Here is a 17,112-nt window from a genome sequence, read left to right as displayed (position 1 = left end):
CCCCCCCCAAACGAAGGCAAATTCAGGGACGGGAACCGAGTTGTCACTTTCCTGCACCCGAGGTCCTGGGGAAACTTGAGGCCCCTCGGCAGCGTCGTTGTGGTTAACGACGTACCAAACGTGCCCGACGTCACAGCTCTGCTTGTGGGCAATGCACGAGATAAGGGTCCAGGCCGTCCTGCCGTTACCGAGCCCGCCTGGTACAAAAGTAGTCACCCGGGTCTCAGGTCTAAGTAGTAACTTCATCTAACTAACCAACCCTCTTGACGATTAACTGTGGGGTATGGTGCGCCAGGAGACTGGCATGGTCTCAAGATGTGGCAGCGAATCCCTCCAGACGGTTACGTAGCCCTGGGATGCGTTGTTACAGACTATAAGTACGAGCCGCATAAGGACGCGCGGTTTGGTGCCTACGCAAAGACCTCGTCACGATGGGCAAGTTCGCCGACAGCCCGCTCTGGAATATCTCGCAGATAGCCGTTACAGTGACCCCCTGTTGGCGAGTCCTCCCCTTGTCTGACGAGCAGAACAACGGCCGGGAACCGGTTGCCTGTCGTGCCTGGTGGCACGTTTGGACCAACAGGGTCAAAACTTCGTGGATTCCCTTCTTGCCCGTGGTTCCCGAATCCCAACAACAACCGCCCAAGATTGAGCCCGACGTCACCTACCATGATCTGTAAGAATTGGAGAAGCCGTTTGTTACGGCCGAGGAGAGGACCAGTCTTGTGTATCTGCCTCTCACCGCCTGCTTCGATTTTGACGACCCCAGGTGCCGGGACTATATCCTACATCCTTTCGTCGTCATATCCACTTTTAAAACGTGGGACGCGTTTTTCATAAAATTGATGAGAGGCCCGGAGGACGGGTTTATCATCCTACCTGCGCCGCTCCAGGAGAATAAATCATATCCCAGGCCCAAGGCCTCGGACGGCCAGGGCGTCATCACTTTCGACCCCGAGCACGGCTTCAGGCTCAAGGTTTCCGGACTGAGCATCAACTCCCTGGTTGGAGTCGATGTCCAGAGGGACTTGGGGAAGAAGGAGTTCCCCGAGTTTCCGCTCACATCAATGACCTGGGCTGTCGGTTAGAGACAGCGAATCCGCGTCGAGGCCCGGCTTGGGTCCGTGGAGGGCCCGGTGCTCGAGACGGGAATCGAGCCCTTCTGGGCTTTGGTAGCCTCGACAGTTAGGCCGCTGCCTGACAATTGACGTGATTAAGGTAGTTCTACCCAGCAAAAAAGTCGGGTGCTCGATGGTGGGAGCTTCTGATGGGAATTCTATTGAGATCAGGGCATAAGTTGTCGGCGGCAACTGCCGGTAGGAAGTCAAAGCGGCCTCGTCGAACTCAAGATAACTCTTCCTCTTCCGATGTAGTGTACGGAGTAAGTCTCTGAGTATTGAGCGGAGATGAAAGATCACACCACCTCTCAATCAGAAAGTCATTCACTGATGAGAGTGAGGTGACCAATGCCACATGATTGCCATTTTCGTCCTGCTTCCCAAGCTGGAAACCGCAGTTCCCCGCCTTCGGCTCAGCTGCAGCGGCCTGCGCCGCCGCCGCCCGCCCCGCCCGATGACGGCAGACAAGGCAGGGCAGGCAGCCGGCTCGTCCGGGGAAAAAGCAATGCATGGCAGCACGCGACCTTGTGGCGCTGAGGATTTCCGATCCCAGTCTGTTTTTGTTGTGTCCGCTTGTTCACTTTTTCGATCGAGACGCCAAATTCCACACAGACACCACACACAGGCAAAAATAGCTGGAGAGTCTTGTCTGAGACCCAATCTCGGGCGAAGCCTTTCGTCATCGCTCCCTCTCCTCTCCTCTCCCCTCCCGTTCAACCCCCACGGCCCAGCTCCAATCCCAATGGTTCGGCACTGACTGGGCAGCACCGCCAGACGGCCGGCAAAAGAGATGGGAAGCCATCAGTCATCCATGGATGGATGAACCGGACCTTCAAAAAAGAGCGGTGTGGTGGCAGTGTCACCTCTCCACCCACCCTCCTTTCTGTCTTTCCTGTCTTCCCCCCAAACAGCTCACACACAAACTGCCCATTGGACGTTTCGGGCCGGCCGGGCTCGCATTCTGGCCCGTGCGTCTGGGCAGGGGGTTAGATGGATCTGGAAACCCAAAACAAACACAAAAACCGCCAAACCACAGGACGGGACTCTCGTGGCTTGGGTGGGGCGGTCGGCATCCGATTTTCAATTTGATTTTCCAAAGGTCTGTGGAGCTCGCTGCTGCAAGCGCAGCGCCTCTTCGGCTCCATGATTTGTGCCTGAGGCATTGAACCCACACCTCCCTCAGGTATCCATAGCCATGCACAGTGCGGGCGGCTCCCTTGGGTCGTAAATTACCGTTCTCACCGGCGAAACGGGGTGTAATTGTTACGAGCAGGGCGGGCAAGGAAGCTGAGGTGAGCTTTTCCAACAGCAGTTGTGTTCACTTCGCTCCCGTTCCAGGTTCCCCGCAGCATTCATTTCACTTAGGACGAAGACAGGAACGATGTCAGGACCATTCTCGGCAGTGATGAGGACAAACGAAATGGACGAACATCAACGCAATTCAACAGCAAAAAAACCCCGAACGGTCGTTGAGATCAAGGCATTCTGCAAGGTTGCCGCGCGCATCACTGATCTTCATCGCAATATGTAAGGTAACTTAGGTCCTGCCGAAAACCTGCACCTGTAAGGGAGGCGAGGTTGAGATCAGCACCCGGATATTTGTGTTGAATTCTGCACAGCCCTACGATACGCATCCAACTTCCAAGCCTGGAGATTGAGGAACTGGCTGGCTTCTAGATGGGGTGGCAATTTCTCTGCAGAGTGTCAATGTACACTAGGGCGGGACAACAGCGCCCCATCGTGGGATGGGGAATTTGGGGACAATGCATTGTTCCAGGTTCCAGTCCGTCATCAATCAGTCGAGTCTTGCGGCAAAGTGTGTGTGTGCCTGTCTGTGTGGTTCTGTTTTTTGTTGCGGGTGTGCTGCGGTTGCATTGCTGCGCACGCACATTTGCGCCTTGGCCCTCGATCGAGCTTGGACCTGTGGCGGATGAGGAGGAGCAGGGCGAATCAGAGGGCGCTCGTCCGCCACAAGCGACTCCTGGGATGTGTCTGGCGTGGTGGTGATCTCACTCGTTTCGTTCCAGTTGGAGGGGGAGGGGGGAGGAGGTTGGTCGTCATGGAAAAAGCAGCAACGGATTTCTTGCAATTGCGGTGCTGTTGACTTGCAGGTCCTTGCATTTGTGGAATATGAGGATGGAGTCTTTCCGACTGGAGAAATGAGGCTAGCAAGGTCGTCAATAAGGACAGCGCTTGCATTCTTGATGTTGTGTTTCGGAGCCCTCTTTTCTCTGCCTCTTCTGCCTTGATTTGGCCCTTGGCGTCGGGGAGCCTGCCAAGCCATCGGGTTTGAAACCCAAACAACAACACAAACCCCTCGATGCCCCTCCCTCCCGTCTCCTGACCACATGGAGCTCCATCCACAAAGCTAGCTGGGTTTAGTTGACCAGATGGACACTAGCACCGATTGACCGGGCCGTCAAAGTTTGCTACACTAGGGTAGTCCGATGAATGACCCCTCCTCATCTCGACTGCCCGACTGACCGACCGACCGACGGTGACGACAGAGCTTCGAGAGGCCTGGTGTCTGGCATGCCACGCGGCGTGCGTGTGTGCCGGATGTCAATTTGCGTTGGGCGCCTGACCCAGACGCCGCTGACAGGGTAAAAAGGCGACGGGAAACGATGCAACGTCAAAAAGGAACCCTGGGCTGAGGACGAGCTTTGTCACTCCATCCAGGGGTCAACAACACAGCACTCGGTCTCGGCAGTGCGGGGTTCTATGGCCCTTCTCTGAAGCAGAGACATTGGCTCAGGTTGCCAGCTCTAGTAGTAAGGCATGGAAGGTATCGTGGTGGTTGTGGTTGTTAGGTAGGTATTGTCGTTCAGGTAAGGTACTTGTTGCTCCTCTGCCTCGTTGGTCTCCATCATCTCTCTGCTGGCTGTGGACCTTGATGTTCACAAAAGGCTTTCGTCGCCCTCGCCTTTCCGTCGCTTGACGCCGTCCGGGCGGCTGGCCGACCAGCCAATGAGACCCGATCCCCTGGGACCTGGAGGCGCTTGTGGCCTCGCCGGCGGGCCTCGCTGAGTCCGGGATGTCAAAGGAAGATCCCAGCATTCATCGACGTCAAAGTGTCCAAGATCAAACCCTCGGTATTGCGGGGTCATGGGGAAGATAGTTCCAAGCCACTCGAATGCATCGACAATGGCAAATTTGGAGCAGGGAACGCTGTTGCGAAAAGATGGCGACGAGAGGACCGTCATCATACTGTCCTCAATACACTATGACCTCCTCTTTCTGGAGGGAGTGCACAGTAAGCCAGAGAGACCTGTGTGTCAGATTGTGTTCATCCTCCAGGAGAGATGGGAACCACCCCGCCAGCGGCTGTTATTCTGCCTTGTGATTGTGTTTTGATCCAGTTCCCAGCCGAACGCCCCAATGTCTCGGGACCCAACGGGACTGCCGGGCAAGGCGAAGAACCTGACGGGAGAATTCACATCCTCCACCGAGAAAGAAACGCCACAACGACGGCAGCTCCGGAGAGCTTCTTCTCCTCCAGTTCCATCTGATGTCTGGGTCAACCCGCGCCCAGCTGCCGGCCGCGGAACCCTTTTCCTCACAGACGGCACCTGGGCTGGGCAGCTGGGTTGCTTTGCCATGCAGGCTGACCTCCCGCTCGCAGCTCGAGGAGCCGCCGGGCCAATTGGGCCTCGTGCGCCCGTTTCAGCGCACACGGGCGTCAGGAATGCGGGTTTCTGCCGCTCACGAGACCTCCATTCGCTCAACGCCACAGGTACAGAAGGTCCCCACGAGCTCGAGTCGCGCGCACAGCAGGCATGGAACCCCACAGCGCTGCACTGGATGAAGTCGATGCGTCCAGCACCAGCAGTGCAGCAGTGTGCACTTGGCTCACGGTCGAGAATCAAGGTGGTCTGCTGTATCGTCTGCTGTATCGTCGTAGTTTCTGTCATGCAAAAAGCTTTCTTCACTTGTCGCCTGCTACCACCCTAGGTGCTAGCGACTGCTTCCTCGTCCCACTAGAACGGGCAGTGCTGTGTTCGGTCGAAGCCGAGTGTGCTCATGGGACTCCCGTGATTCCGAGAACAGGCGGGTGCCGACCGTTAAGCGTTGCGACGGGTCTGCCGAAGGTGATGATGGCAGAGCACACCACGAGGGAACATTCGTTGCTGCCCTGCCCAGCTATCAGATCGGGCCACGTCGGGTGACGGCTGCGGACGGGCTGGGGAACGCAACAGAGTGCGACGGGAACCGGGACGGGCTGGGCGAATGCGGAGTGGAGCGGGATGTGGATGGATGGGGGATGGGGGGGAGACTGACAAGCCTCGACGGCGAGCTGGCTGGCGCTGGCTGTCGCTCGTTCTCGCTGGCTGCTTCCATCCCAGCCCCAAAAGAACCCAGCCAGCACCGTCCACGCAACACATCCGGCACTGGGCCCCAAAATTACACGACAGCAATGTCCCCAGCAATCTAGACCCGCTTTCGGCCTAGCGCCAGGGTTTCACCCAATGATTGTCGCGATGGTCTCCACTCGTTGATGCGGTCTCGCCACCGCCCGCACCCAAGCCGCAAACGGGAGTGGCCAGTCGTGGCCGTCAGCGGGCCAGCAGCGGGGCCAGACGAGGGTTGCGAGGGTTTGGCGTCCAGGGTCCTGCCTCTCTCATGCATTAGCGCCATTCTTCTGCGGTGCTTCCCCACTTTTTCTCTTTGCTCTTCGTCCTTCGTCGCTTCCGACTTGTTCCCTCTTCCCTCCTTCGCCTCTTCCTTTGCCTGACCTCCTACTTTACCCTCCGCCATCCCCACGTACCACCAAAAACACCCTACCCACCACCACCACCATCTCAGACCTCAACCACCACACACGACCACCACTTTCACCAACCTCCTCCTAGCACCACGTCGTCGCTTGCTCCAAAAACAAACAAAACTCCATTCCTACAACTCCGCCATCACCGACAGCGCGACTCTCTTTTAATTCTTTGTTTTGCTCCAGCCACACTGCCAGCAGCAGATTGTTGTCCGACCAGCTCTCCGCGCCTCGCCCCCAACATACTCGACACCGCCTCTTGGCTTGCTGCACCGATCCCGTTGCTGAACACCTCCGATCCAAAAATCCATCATTATGTCAACCTTCTACCAGTTCAACCCGCATCCCACTCCGGCCACCGCCGCTGCTGTTTCCCACAACCACCATGGCGGGCGGAATCGGAGGGCCCCGCGTCTCGCCGTCGCCCAGAACCCGCAAAAGCAGTTCCGCGGCGTGAGGAGCATGAAGGAGCTGACCGATGCTGCCAACCTCAACAACTTCCGGATGCGTTTCGAGGCCGTGCGCTCCTTCGACCTCGAGGACGATTTGGAGTTTTGCCCTAACCTATTGACCGAGAGCGACGTGAGTTGCCCCGCGTTCCATCACTGGTCCAAACACTTTGGTCTTCCCAGCTGACACGTGGTTGCCGGTAGTACGTCTATCTTCACAGCTCCGCGTCGGAGCGCTCGTCGCTAGCTAGCAACTCGCCTCAGGGCTCGCCGACCCAGCACCCGACGCAGGTCGCCTCGGGCTTCTCGTTGCAGTCATCCTCGCCGTCCTTCATTCCCCCGGCCTTCCAAAGTCAGCCCTCCACCCTGAAGCTGCACCAGCCGGCCGCGACCCGTGCTCGCAATGCCATCCCCATCATCAACCCCGTGACTGGTGTCTCCATGTCGAGCCCGCCACCCTCGGTGTCTCCCTCCCGGATGCAGCAGCCCGTCACCCGGCGGTGGTAAGGTGGTGACGACTTCGCCTCCGTGACACGCCCGGACCTCACAAGGTCCGAGTTGACCCCGGAGCGTCGTCGTTATCGTCGTCGCCGCTGTTGTCTCCGTTGCAGACGGCTACACTAGCAAAACCCCACCACCGTGCGAAAGCAAAACAAAATTCAAAACAAACCCGCTCATGGGCAGCTGTTCATCTTGGCGGGAGGCACCGACATCCGACAACCTCGCGGGCATCGATTCATTCTCTTTCACTTTGCACCCTCGGGCAGGCGCTGGGGGATCTTGACCGCAGCTCAGCTGCTTCAGGGTCGGCTGGGCGGTCTCCACCTCTCTCTGGCTTTTTGATACCCACTTGTACAAAAACATCAAACCCTTCTCTTGGCGGCAACCGGTTATTTCACCTCGGAGCGACAAACCTGGAACCTAATTTCTCGGACGGCGCAACGAAAGAGTTTTAATCGATCCCCTCCGCGATACCCTCGACTTCGATAACCACAACAACAACCTCTTGCTCGGATCCGGTGTCGCATCGCCTTCGCAAGGTGAAGGCTGCGGCTTGTTTTAACGTTTCTCTTCGACTGTTCGAATAACTTAAACCAGCGGCATGGGCATGTTTCAAGTCTTGTGTTAATTTCTTTTTCTTTCACACGGGGGCGGTTTTGCATTCTCGTCAAGCCAGCCTGTTTTGCATCGGCGTCTTTCTGTTGCGACAACAACTACGGCGTTTGCGGGGTCTGCTTTGTTAGTCTCTTGTTTTGCGATACCATGCATTATCTGGGGTTCTGGGGCGCGTTTTTTTTCTCTTTTTTCCTTTTTTTTCTCATCGTCACGGAGGCGGTTTTTCATCATTTCATCACGATACAAAAAGCCTTGATGGTGTCACGGGTTTTTTACGACTGAAACAAGAAAAAAGAGGGATATAGAGGGACACACGACCATTCCTAGGGAATGGGTCATGGGAGCCGGGGTTTTTCATCGGGGCATACGGGGTTTTTCACTCTCGGGAAGGGAGGGGAGTTTGCGTTTGCGGCCTCTTGGGTGTTTTTTTGTGTTGTTGGGTGTTGTTTTACACGTGTGGGCGTCGCGAATCATGCTTTTCTCTCTCTCCTCGGGTTGTTTGTTTGTGGGTTGGGTGTAACAGCACACACAGACACACAAAGGCGGCGGGGCGGGCGGCGGGTAGGCATATTTTTGTTGGGTTTTCTGGTGTTTGTGTTCTTTTATCATTTTTGTAAAACTGGGCGGTAGGGGGGAATCTTTTCGCGGTGTTGGTGTGAGCTTTCTAACTTTAAGGCTTGGTACTATTTCCCGGAAATATTCTCTCCTCGGTCTGGTTTTCTCTCTCGGCATGCAGGCAAAGGCAAGGCAAGGCGGGTGGGTTGGCTGTATGGCAGGCAGGCAGGCAGGTGGGAAGGTGGGCAGGCGGGTGTAAGGCAATGGACACAAGGGTCAAGGCTTTGTTTATCTATCTAAGGATTGTGCGAATATTTTATCTGTTTGTGTTGACATTCTTTTCCTCTTGTGTGTTTTGAGCTCAGCCTTTTGGTTTTTCGTGGTTGCTTTCTTCTGTGCCATGTGTTACTGGCGGGCGTTTTGTTGGTTCAGCGAAGCCGCACTGCTTGGTTTAAGAGTAGTATGCATCGCTTTGCCTTAAATATCCTCCACCTTTTACAGCCTCCCTCCGTCCTCCTCCTGTCTTGTCATTTCATCTTACGCCTGGCTGTGGATTTGTGTGTCTGTGAAGTGGTGGAAAAGTACCCCTCATCTTACACTTGCTCGCTGCCTTGGGGTGTGCTGCTGACTGGCTAGCTGGTTGGCTGGACGTTGCTGATGACAGTTGATGATGAATACGACGACGACGATGTGGTGTAACTGTTCTGAGTGGGTTTTAGAGTGGGATAGCGTTCTTGGTCTGTGTAGAGAATTGATGCATTTGTTTTTTGATGAGTGCTTCTCGGTATTGGTCAAGATATATGTGCTTTGGAGGTGAAGAGTTGTTGTCGTGGTTGCACTGTTTATTTACTTCAGGGGGCGGCCGAGGTTGTTGTGTGGATGGTGGTTGTTGTTTTTGAGCTACGGCTGATTGTATGTACTACACAGTACGTTGGCGTAGAGAAACACATGAGGAAAGGTTAGTTGTCTCCTTGACACTCTTAAGTTCAAAGATACTACTCTAATATCAAAAAGAAATGAGGGACGTAAACCTCCCTGAGTTTGGAATTTGGTGTGCTTGACGAAGCGATGGTGTACGAGTACTGCACCCAAGGATCAACTCCACGGTTTCATGAGATGATTCGTCCTGTCTGGAGTTTGGCGATGCTGGGATTGAGCGCGATGTCAGTCTGGTGTTGGCCTTTGCATCTGACGTAGGGGTACTCGTATCTGTTCACTCCGTCAGTTTAACGTCTTTCAACCAACCATACCCTCAAGGTTTCTTCACCACGGAAAGCACCATGGCTCAACTAAACTTTGAAGTTGTCCGAGACTCTTCTTTGATAGGCTTGATTTGTCCTAACTTCGTCGAGTTCAGAAGTTGTTCTTCGGCTTCTTTTAGGTTCAAGTCTGGTCTTTAACGAGTCTGAGCTGAAGATTTATCCTTCGGCTTACTTTCTCTCTTGAACGTTCCCCTTTCCTATCTACTATACCCCTAAGCTCTTAGCTTATTTCTCTTGCTGTCTTATCTTTGAGGTTTCATGTACTCTTATTTAACAGACAAGTCAAGTCAGGATTTGTTCCTGGACCTCCTTGTTCAACTTCTCTTGCCTCTTCTACTTCTTCACATTGTTGAACTTGCCTCCTTCAACTGGCCAAACACTCCAACGTTTGTCATTGTGGTAAGTATCGGTGTTAGGTTTCGTCTTTTTGCACTGTTGCCCTTCACTTCAGGTACTTCAACTCTATCACGGTCTTGAGCTTTATCTCGTTCTGCAAACCGTACCCAACTCCCGCAGGATTCTATTGCGATGGTGAGTCGGTCCCACAGGTTGTAGCAGGCCCGCGTGTTGAACTGGGAACGGGGCTCCCCGTTATTGATGTCCTTCTTGGTGAGCTCAGTCACACTGCCTTTGAGGCTCTCGGTTGCTTCACATGCTTTGAGTTTCCAGTACTCTTTAACAGGATTACTCCCTTTCCACTCGAGTTCAGGAGTTGGACCTCAACTTTCCTCAATATCTTCTTCACCACGGTAAGTCAGTGTTTTCGTTTTCCAGCTTCGAGTTTTGGTTTCGTTCCTCAACCTCTTCGCCCTCTTCTTTCTTCTTCACCTTCCTAGCCTCGCTCCACTGACCACACCCCAACACCTTCGGGCATTATAACACGGTAGGCACGTATTATCATCCGATCTTCAGCTTTCCCAGGTGTTCTTTAACAGGATTGCTTTCTTCCGACTTGGGGTCGAGGATTTGTTCCTCGGCTTCTTCGACTTTTTACTTTCCCTCTTGTCTTCCTTCTACTAACCAAACCTGCCCCAGGTTTCTTCTCCAAGGTGAGTCAATATTTTCATCTGATCATTTAGTTTCCCTTTTTTTTGGAGGGATTGCTTTCTTCCAACCTCGAGCCTTGGATTTCGTCCTCCTCCTTTTTCCATTTCTTCTTTCCTTCATCACCTTCCACAACTTTCCTCCTTTCCCTTCTTCCACTCACCAAACCTTCCAGCATCTTCACAAGAAGGTAAGTCAGTGTTTTTGTCTTTGGATTCCCGCACTCTTCTTTGGCAAGAATGACTTTTTCCGATTCCGAGTTCTTGGGCTTATTCCTCTCTTCAACGTTTTCTTCGTCTTCTTTACTTCCTCGAACTTGACCTTTTCCCACTGACTACGGCCTTCCTCAGGCTTTCCTCACCACGGTAAGTCCGAATTTCCGTCTGATCTCCCAGTTTCCTGTACCATTTCCTTTGCCGGGATTATTATTTTGCAGCTTCGGGATCTCTCATCCTCTTCAATCCGTTTTTCCGTCACTTCCTTCCACTCCACTTTCCTTCCTACCACTAACCAAACTCTCCAGCAATCTCAACAACGGTAAGTAGGTATTATCATTATCTTTCTTATCTATCGTCCCTTCGGCTTCTTCTTATTCTTCGCCTTCTTAGAGATTGTCTCTTTCCTAACCGTTTCCGCCTCCGCCTCCCTATGCCTTCAGGGTGTCGGTTTTCTCCTTCTTCTTCCTCTTGCTCCTCCATTTACTTCCCTCTTTTCCTCCTTCAACTAACCACATTCTCCAGAATTCTTCACGACCGTAAGCAGGTATCATCTTCGTCTTACTTTCTCGCCACCTCTTAACTCCTTCTTCCTCTTCCTTTCCTGAAGTTTACCTCTTTCTACTAACCGCCTCCTCTCCCGCCCCCAGCTTTTTTCATCGAGGTAAGTTGGTGTTTTTATTCTTGTTTCTCGACATCATCATCCCGTTCTTCGACGTCTACTTTTCTTCTTCAAGCTTTTTAAAGTTTACATCTTCCGCTAACCGACTCCCAACGTGCTCAGGGGTTATTAACTAAGGTAAGCCGGTAGTTTTATCTGGGTTGTCTTGTTCCTTGGACTTTTTATATTTCTTTTCTTTAGCGGAGGATTTGTCCCACAACTTTCTTCGAGTTCTTTTTCTTCCTCCTCTTCGTCCTCTTCACTTCTTTTCCCTCCTTTAATCCTTCAACTAACCACCCTCGTCCCCGAGCTTTCTCCATTGAGGCAAGAGGCGTTTTGATCTTTTGTCTTGCTCTATTGGCATCCATCTCATCGACTTCTTCTTTTCTGCTTTCACCTTCTTGAGGTTACCTCCCTCGGCTAACCACCTCATCGCGTCCTTAGGATTTCTTAACCAAGGGAAGTAAGTGGTCTCGTCTGATCATTTTAGTTTCTCAGACATTGTGCTCTTTGTTTAGTTAGAGGAATCACTTTCTTCCAACCTCGGACTGGAGATCTGTTCCGCAACTTTGTTCGACTTCTTTTCTTCTTCCTCTTCCCCCTCTTTCCTTCCTTTCCATCCTTCAACTAACCACCTCTACCACCGTCCCTAAGGCTTTCACAAGGAAGGTAGGTTAGCATTTTCTTCTTCTTCTGTACTTTCACCTTCTCAAAGTTTACATCTTTCGACTAACCACCTCCCTACGTCCTCAAGCTTTCTTGACCAAGGTACGTGAGTAATTTCGTCCAGACCCCTCTGTATGTCTGTGTGTATTTCTTTTCTTTAGGGGGATTACTTTCATCCAACTTTGGGCTGGGGATCCATTCCGCATCTTTCTTCGACCTTTGTTCCTTCTTCCCCCTCTTTACTTTCCTTCTTCTCCTCCTTCAACTAACCACCTCTTCCCCCCGCCTCCTAAGCTTTCTTCACCAAGTCGATGATTTTGTCTGGACTTTTGTGTGTTTATTTTCTTTAGCGGGATTACTTTTTTTTCCAACTTCAGGCTGGGAAGTGTTCCCCAACCTCGTTCGACTTCCTTTTCTTCCACCTCTTCCACCTCCTTCCCTTCTTTCCTTGTTTTCCTCCTCCAACTAACTACGTCCAGACCCCTCCACAAAACCTCTTCGCAACGAAGGTAAGTCGGTGTGTTTTCCTCTTTTTCTTACTACATCCATCCCTCTCTCTTCGACTCCTTCTTTCCTCCACCTTCTTAAAGTTTACATCTTTCCACCATCAGGCCTTCTTGATCAAGGTATGTCGCTTCGTGTGGGCTTTGTATATTTCTTTTCTTTGACGGGATTACTTTCTTCCAAATTCGGGCTCGGGATTTGTTCCGCGACCTTGGTCGACTACTTTTTTCTCCTCCTCCTCCTCCTCCTCCTCCCCCTCCTCCTCTTCACTTTCCTTTCCTCTTTCCTCCTTCAACTAACCACACCCCGCCCTCTTCCAGCCAAGTCATCTTTATTGAGGTGAGTTTGTGTTTTCATGTTTGTCTTTCCATCTTCATTATCGACCATTTCCTCGGCTTCATCTTTGACCTCTTCACTTTCTTGAACTTGATCCTTTCCGACTAGCCACTCCCTCACTTGAGTTTTCTTCGCCGCGGTGAGTTGGTCGGTGGATCCATCGGATCTTTGGTTTTCTCCATTCCCTGCATTTGTTTCTTTCACGAGTTCCTTTCTCCCAACTTGGAGCTTTGGATTTCTTCCTCAACTTCTTCCCTTTCTTCAACTTTCCTTTCTCTCGCTAACAAACCTTTCCAGATTCCTTCACGACAGTGAGTGAATATCATCTTTGTATTTCTACCTCGTCGTCAATCACCTTCACCACTTGTTCTTGTTCCTCCTCTTTTCAACAACTTCACGCGGCCTGAACTCGTGGCCTGGTCGGTGGTTCGCAACCGGTTCGCTGACTTTCATCTCTTCTAGTCTGACACACGTTTTGACAAAGCACTCTCAAAGTAAGACACCCTTCGCTTGCTGAGTTTGTGCCCGGCGTCCGAACTTCGTTTACGTCTTTCATCTCGCCGATCTGACCAAGATACTCTGACTTCTCAGATTATGCCAGTCATCGACCTCACCGAAAACATGCCGGAGGATTCGGCCCCCTCTACCACGGCAGCCCCCTCGGGCTCGCAGGACGCCAAGGATGCAAACCAGAACGAGTCGACCTGCCAGGACACTCTTCCTGAGAAGTAAGTGCTTGTTACCTTTCAAGGCACCCCCTCCCCCCCAAAGTCAAAGGCCCAAGAAGCTTGTTCCCTGTTTCCCCCTTCATAGCTGGTCATCCAAGACTCGTTCATAATGGTCGTAGACCTCATGATGGTTGCGATGTCACAATGGCCGCGGACCTCAGAGATCGAGAGCGGCACACTGATCGAGGGTCTTGCAATGGGGCTAACAAACATGCTTTCTCCCAACACAGCTGGCTCACCGACCGCATCGTCACGGTGAAAGTCGGACCCCAGGAGCACAACTGGATGGTTCACGAGAAGCTCCTTGTCAGCCAGTCCGAGTTCTTCCGCGAGCAGTTGAAGGATGGCGCCACCGAGATCAAGCTGCCAGAGGACGATCCTCGCATCTTTGGCTTCGTTGTCCGCTGGCTTTACGGCACCACCTTCCTCCCGGCCGTCAACGCAAGGAACTTCCGCTTCCAGGTCCCTGATGAACAGAACAAGTACACGGTGCGCGACTAGTATGTGTTTATTTATCGTCCCGCACGTTTACGTGACAACAACAAATCCTTAACCTCTCTTTGTCTCCAGTCTCGACGTCTACGTCATGGGCGGCAAATTCGGCCTTCCTGGCCTGCGCAACGCCGTCATGGATGTTCTCTACAGCTACTACGGCGAAGCCTCTGACGACCACCGCGCTCCCAACCTGCGCGACGTGCAGTACATCTTTGAGCACACGGGCCCACACGCGCCCATACGCCGTTTCCTCATTGCTCACACCCTGTTCTACCTCTTCAGTCGTGGCCGGCGCGGACAGCAGCTCCCTCCCGACTGGCAGGAGGTGCTCCGCGGCCACGGTGAGATTGGCTTCGAGATAGTCCGCATGCTGAGCGAGTGGAACTGGACGATGGGACTGAACGCCCCGCGCATGAGCATCAAGCCGCGGGTCGATTTTCATGAGAAGGTTCCTGATGGTAAGAGCGACGGGGGTGCTGGAGGGAACATGTGAGTGTCGTTGCTGGTGACGGACAAACAGTCCGCCCGTGGTGCGTGGTGGTTAATCCGAGATGGTCTCCTGACACGATCTCAGCCGTAGGGACAATGGAATTTCTGCCGCAAGCACAGTGCCTGACAATTCCGCGGTACTTCCCGACATTGTATTGATTGAGTAATCCAGCGTGGGACCCCGCCGCAGCCCCGGTACTCCGGTCCGGCCCGGCAGCCATCCCGGCAGCCATCCCGGCAGCCATCCCGGCAGCCATCCCGGCAGCCATCCCGGCAGCCATCCCGGCGATAACCCCGGCAATCACAACCGTTCCGGAAACCAGCCCGGCGGTCACCACCAGCGCGGGGTTATCAGCCTCTAGGCCAAGAGCCGGGGCTGTCGCGGATTCGCCTGCATCCAGATGTGCATTATCGTCGCGGATTCCGCGTCCAGCATGGTCGCGGATTTGTGCAAGTTCAAGCGGAGGAATAGTTCAGGGGGAGGAGCGAGGAGGAACTACAAAGATATGCAGATATGAATCGGTTGCAATTGAACCTGGGTTTCTTATGGACATTCCCTCTTTCCATTACAGAAGCCAGCTATGGTACCTATCCTGATGGCATAAGCCACACCACATTGGCGCTTGTTGCCTTTCGTGATATGAATGGTTCCTGAGGTAGGGACGCTCCTCCGACCTCAGGACCCAATGGCTCGGCCAGCCCTTAAAGACAGGAGATACTTCTCGAAACCCGAAACCCGACATGGTTTTCATCCTCAACCTCACACCATCTCCGTTACCCCGACCCTCCTACACAATACTCTCTTAACAAGCATCTTAAGTCCCATCTTTCAATATGTCACAGCAGCATAGATACGAAGCCCAGGGGTGCTTTCCAAACCATGGCAGCGTATTGGAGAACCTCCAGCAGCTCCCAACCTCAGGACTCCAGGCCGATTTCCCATCAAGGTCTCTCCAGCACCGTCTGGACAACCAACCGACGATGGTGCCATTCTCAGCGCATATTTCGTCCATCCCCTCGGGTCCAATGGCCTCGGCCCAGTCATCTCTTGACCTCCGGAACACTATCAGCGACAACACTGCCAACCATAAAAGGTCTTCTCTCGATCCTCGATCTCCTCCCTTCGCACCTCGGCACATCCAGCCCGTTTACCTAGAGACTTCATATCATAATTTCAACATCCCCGGCCAGGTCCCATGCATCCCTGACCCGTTCGCCTAGCTGGTGCCGGTCCCCGGTGCTGAGTATTTCGTCCAGCGCATCGTCGACGACATCGAACTGAAGCTCACGTTCCCCAAAGCCGACAAGCTCCGAGACCACAGGAAAAGCGGGTGTGCTGAGACGGCCTGGAACGCGGCAACTCTCCTGGACCTGACAGATGAGGTGGCCGGTCACCCATGGGTACAGTGGCGTGACCCGGCCCTAGTCGCTCATGCAGGTGCGGTGCATCGCGAGTTTGCCTGGCAGAATCCTCGAGCCTATGCACAGCTTCGTGGATGGGCGTCACCACTGATCGGAGGGGTTCATGGTTATGGCAACCAAACCTTTGACGGGCTGAACCCCCCTCTGACATCCGGATGGGTGCCTTCTGAGAGATCAAATCAGTCGTGCCCAGCCCCAGTGAGGGAGAGTCCGAGCCTCCCGAATCCTCCAGAGTCAGCCTCGCCCAAGGTGGCCGTCAAAGGCGCGCCTCTCCAAACTGCCGGAACATCTGGACAGACATCAGTCAACGGAAATCCGGACGGTTTCATCTCGCTTGGGACTTCTCAGGAGCCGTCCTTCGAGGTAGCTTTGGACCAGCGGCTTCTCCAACTCCAGCGAGCCCAGGAACAGCAGGGTCATCATCAGGAGCATACACACCAAGAGCAGCCTGACCATACCGGGCCTCATGCCCAACAGCCCCAACAACAGCACGGAGAGAAACCCTCCACCGCCACAAGCCAACACGTATCCACCAACGAGCGCACTCCCTCGTCCTCTTTCAGGACTGCTGTCTCTTCCAACACGGACATCATGATTATGACCCCCAACACCGGCTCCCTCCCCAACAGCTCACCCAGTTTCTCATCCTCTCTCGAGTCCACAGACATGGAATCCACCCCTTGCTGTGCCGCACCCAACCAAGCTGACAACGAAAACCAAGACGAAGACGACGCCGTTGCCCGCTGGATTGACACAGGGCACTTCTTCATCAGACACCACGACGACGGTTCCCTGATCCTTTGCCCGGCGGAGGGACGCTCAACGGGTACGGACCACCGGCCTGCACCGGCGTTTGACATGGCTTGGCTCAGAACGACGGCCAGCGGTGTAGCAGCAGCGGCAACAGAAACGCTGACCAAATGGATGGCGGAGATGACCACGTGGCCCGTTACAACCCTTGTGCTCGTGCTGGCGAGGGGAATGCTGGGATGGCTCCTGTGCAACCTTCTGTGGTTGGAGGGGGTGCTCGGTCGGCTACTGGCTTGGGTTGAGGGAGCGAGGGTGACGGGGAGCTCGGGTTGATGAGGAGCTGACACAAGTCGGGAACGGTGGGAGGACGGCAAGAAAGGACTTGCAAGGTCAGCGTAAAGCTTGTATGCGGGATGGTACAGGTCGTCACAAAGATATCGTGGATGTCGTCTGGGTTGGGGTGGATTGTGCGGAGAGCTTGGAAGAACCTCAACCACGGAGGGTGGTTGAGGTTAGGATTCAGCGTTTTTGTTGGCA

General features: G+C 53.7%; 5 protein-coding genes across 5 annotated transcripts; all 5 read left to right on the top strand.

Moving 5' to 3' along the window:
- Nucleotides 1-431: 431 nt before the first annotated feature.
- On the top strand, nucleotides 432-1,088 carry VTJ04DRAFT_8845 (uncharacterized protein; the record flags this gene model as incomplete). Its single annotated transcript, XM_069367326.1, has 2 exons — nucleotides 432-676; nucleotides 770-1,088. 2 exons carry the CDS (start codon nucleotides 432-434, stop codon nucleotides 1,086-1,088), a joined length of 564 nt encoding a protein of 187 aa, XP_069215666.1.
- A 3,408-nt stretch (nucleotides 1,089-4,496) lies between these two features.
- Nucleotides 4,497-5,550, top strand: VTJ04DRAFT_8844 (uncharacterized protein; the record flags this gene model as incomplete). Its single annotated transcript, XM_069367325.1, has 2 exons — nucleotides 4,497-4,954; nucleotides 5,166-5,550. 2 exons carry the CDS (start codon nucleotides 4,497-4,499, stop codon nucleotides 5,548-5,550), a joined length of 843 nt encoding a protein of 280 aa, XP_069215665.1.
- A 648-nt stretch (nucleotides 5,551-6,198) lies between these two features.
- VTJ04DRAFT_8843 (uncharacterized protein) lies at nucleotides 6,199-6,839 on the top strand (the record flags this gene model as incomplete). The annotated part of the gene is made up of 2 exons (XM_069367324.1): nucleotides 6,199-6,465; nucleotides 6,537-6,839. The coding sequence occupies 2 exons, from the start codon at nucleotides 6,199-6,201 to the stop codon at nucleotides 6,837-6,839; spliced, it is 570 nt and encodes a 189-aa protein (XP_069215664.1).
- Nucleotides 6,840-7,778: 939 nt separating this feature from the next.
- Nucleotides 7,779-8,303, top strand: VTJ04DRAFT_8842 (uncharacterized protein; the record flags this gene model as incomplete). The annotated part of the gene is made up of 2 exons (XM_069367323.1): nucleotides 7,779-8,036; nucleotides 8,079-8,303. 2 exons carry the CDS (start codon nucleotides 7,779-7,781, stop codon nucleotides 8,301-8,303), a joined length of 483 nt encoding a protein of 160 aa, XP_069215663.1.
- Nucleotides 8,304-13,285: 4,982 nt separating this feature from the next.
- Nucleotides 13,286-16,908, top strand: VTJ04DRAFT_8841 (uncharacterized protein; the record flags this gene model as incomplete). The annotated part of the gene is made up of 6 exons (XM_069367322.1): nucleotides 13,286-13,419; nucleotides 13,650-13,919; nucleotides 13,990-14,372; nucleotides 14,576-14,806; nucleotides 15,310-15,410; nucleotides 15,625-16,908. The coding sequence occupies 6 exons, from the start codon at nucleotides 13,286-13,288 to the stop codon at nucleotides 16,906-16,908; spliced, it is 2,403 nt and encodes an 800-aa protein (XP_069215662.1).
- Nucleotides 16,909-17,112: the final 204 nt, after the last annotated feature.

The sequence above is a fragment of the Mycothermus thermophilus genome (assembly GCF_041956435.1).
Source record: "Mycothermus thermophilus strain CBS 625.91 unplaced genomic scaffold VTJ04scaffold_6, whole genome shotgun sequence".
Taxonomy (NCBI): domain Eukaryota; kingdom Fungi; phylum Ascomycota; class Sordariomycetes; order Sordariales; family Chaetomiaceae; genus Mycothermus; species Mycothermus thermophilus.
This window is presented reverse-complemented; position numbering and strand designations above follow the sequence as displayed.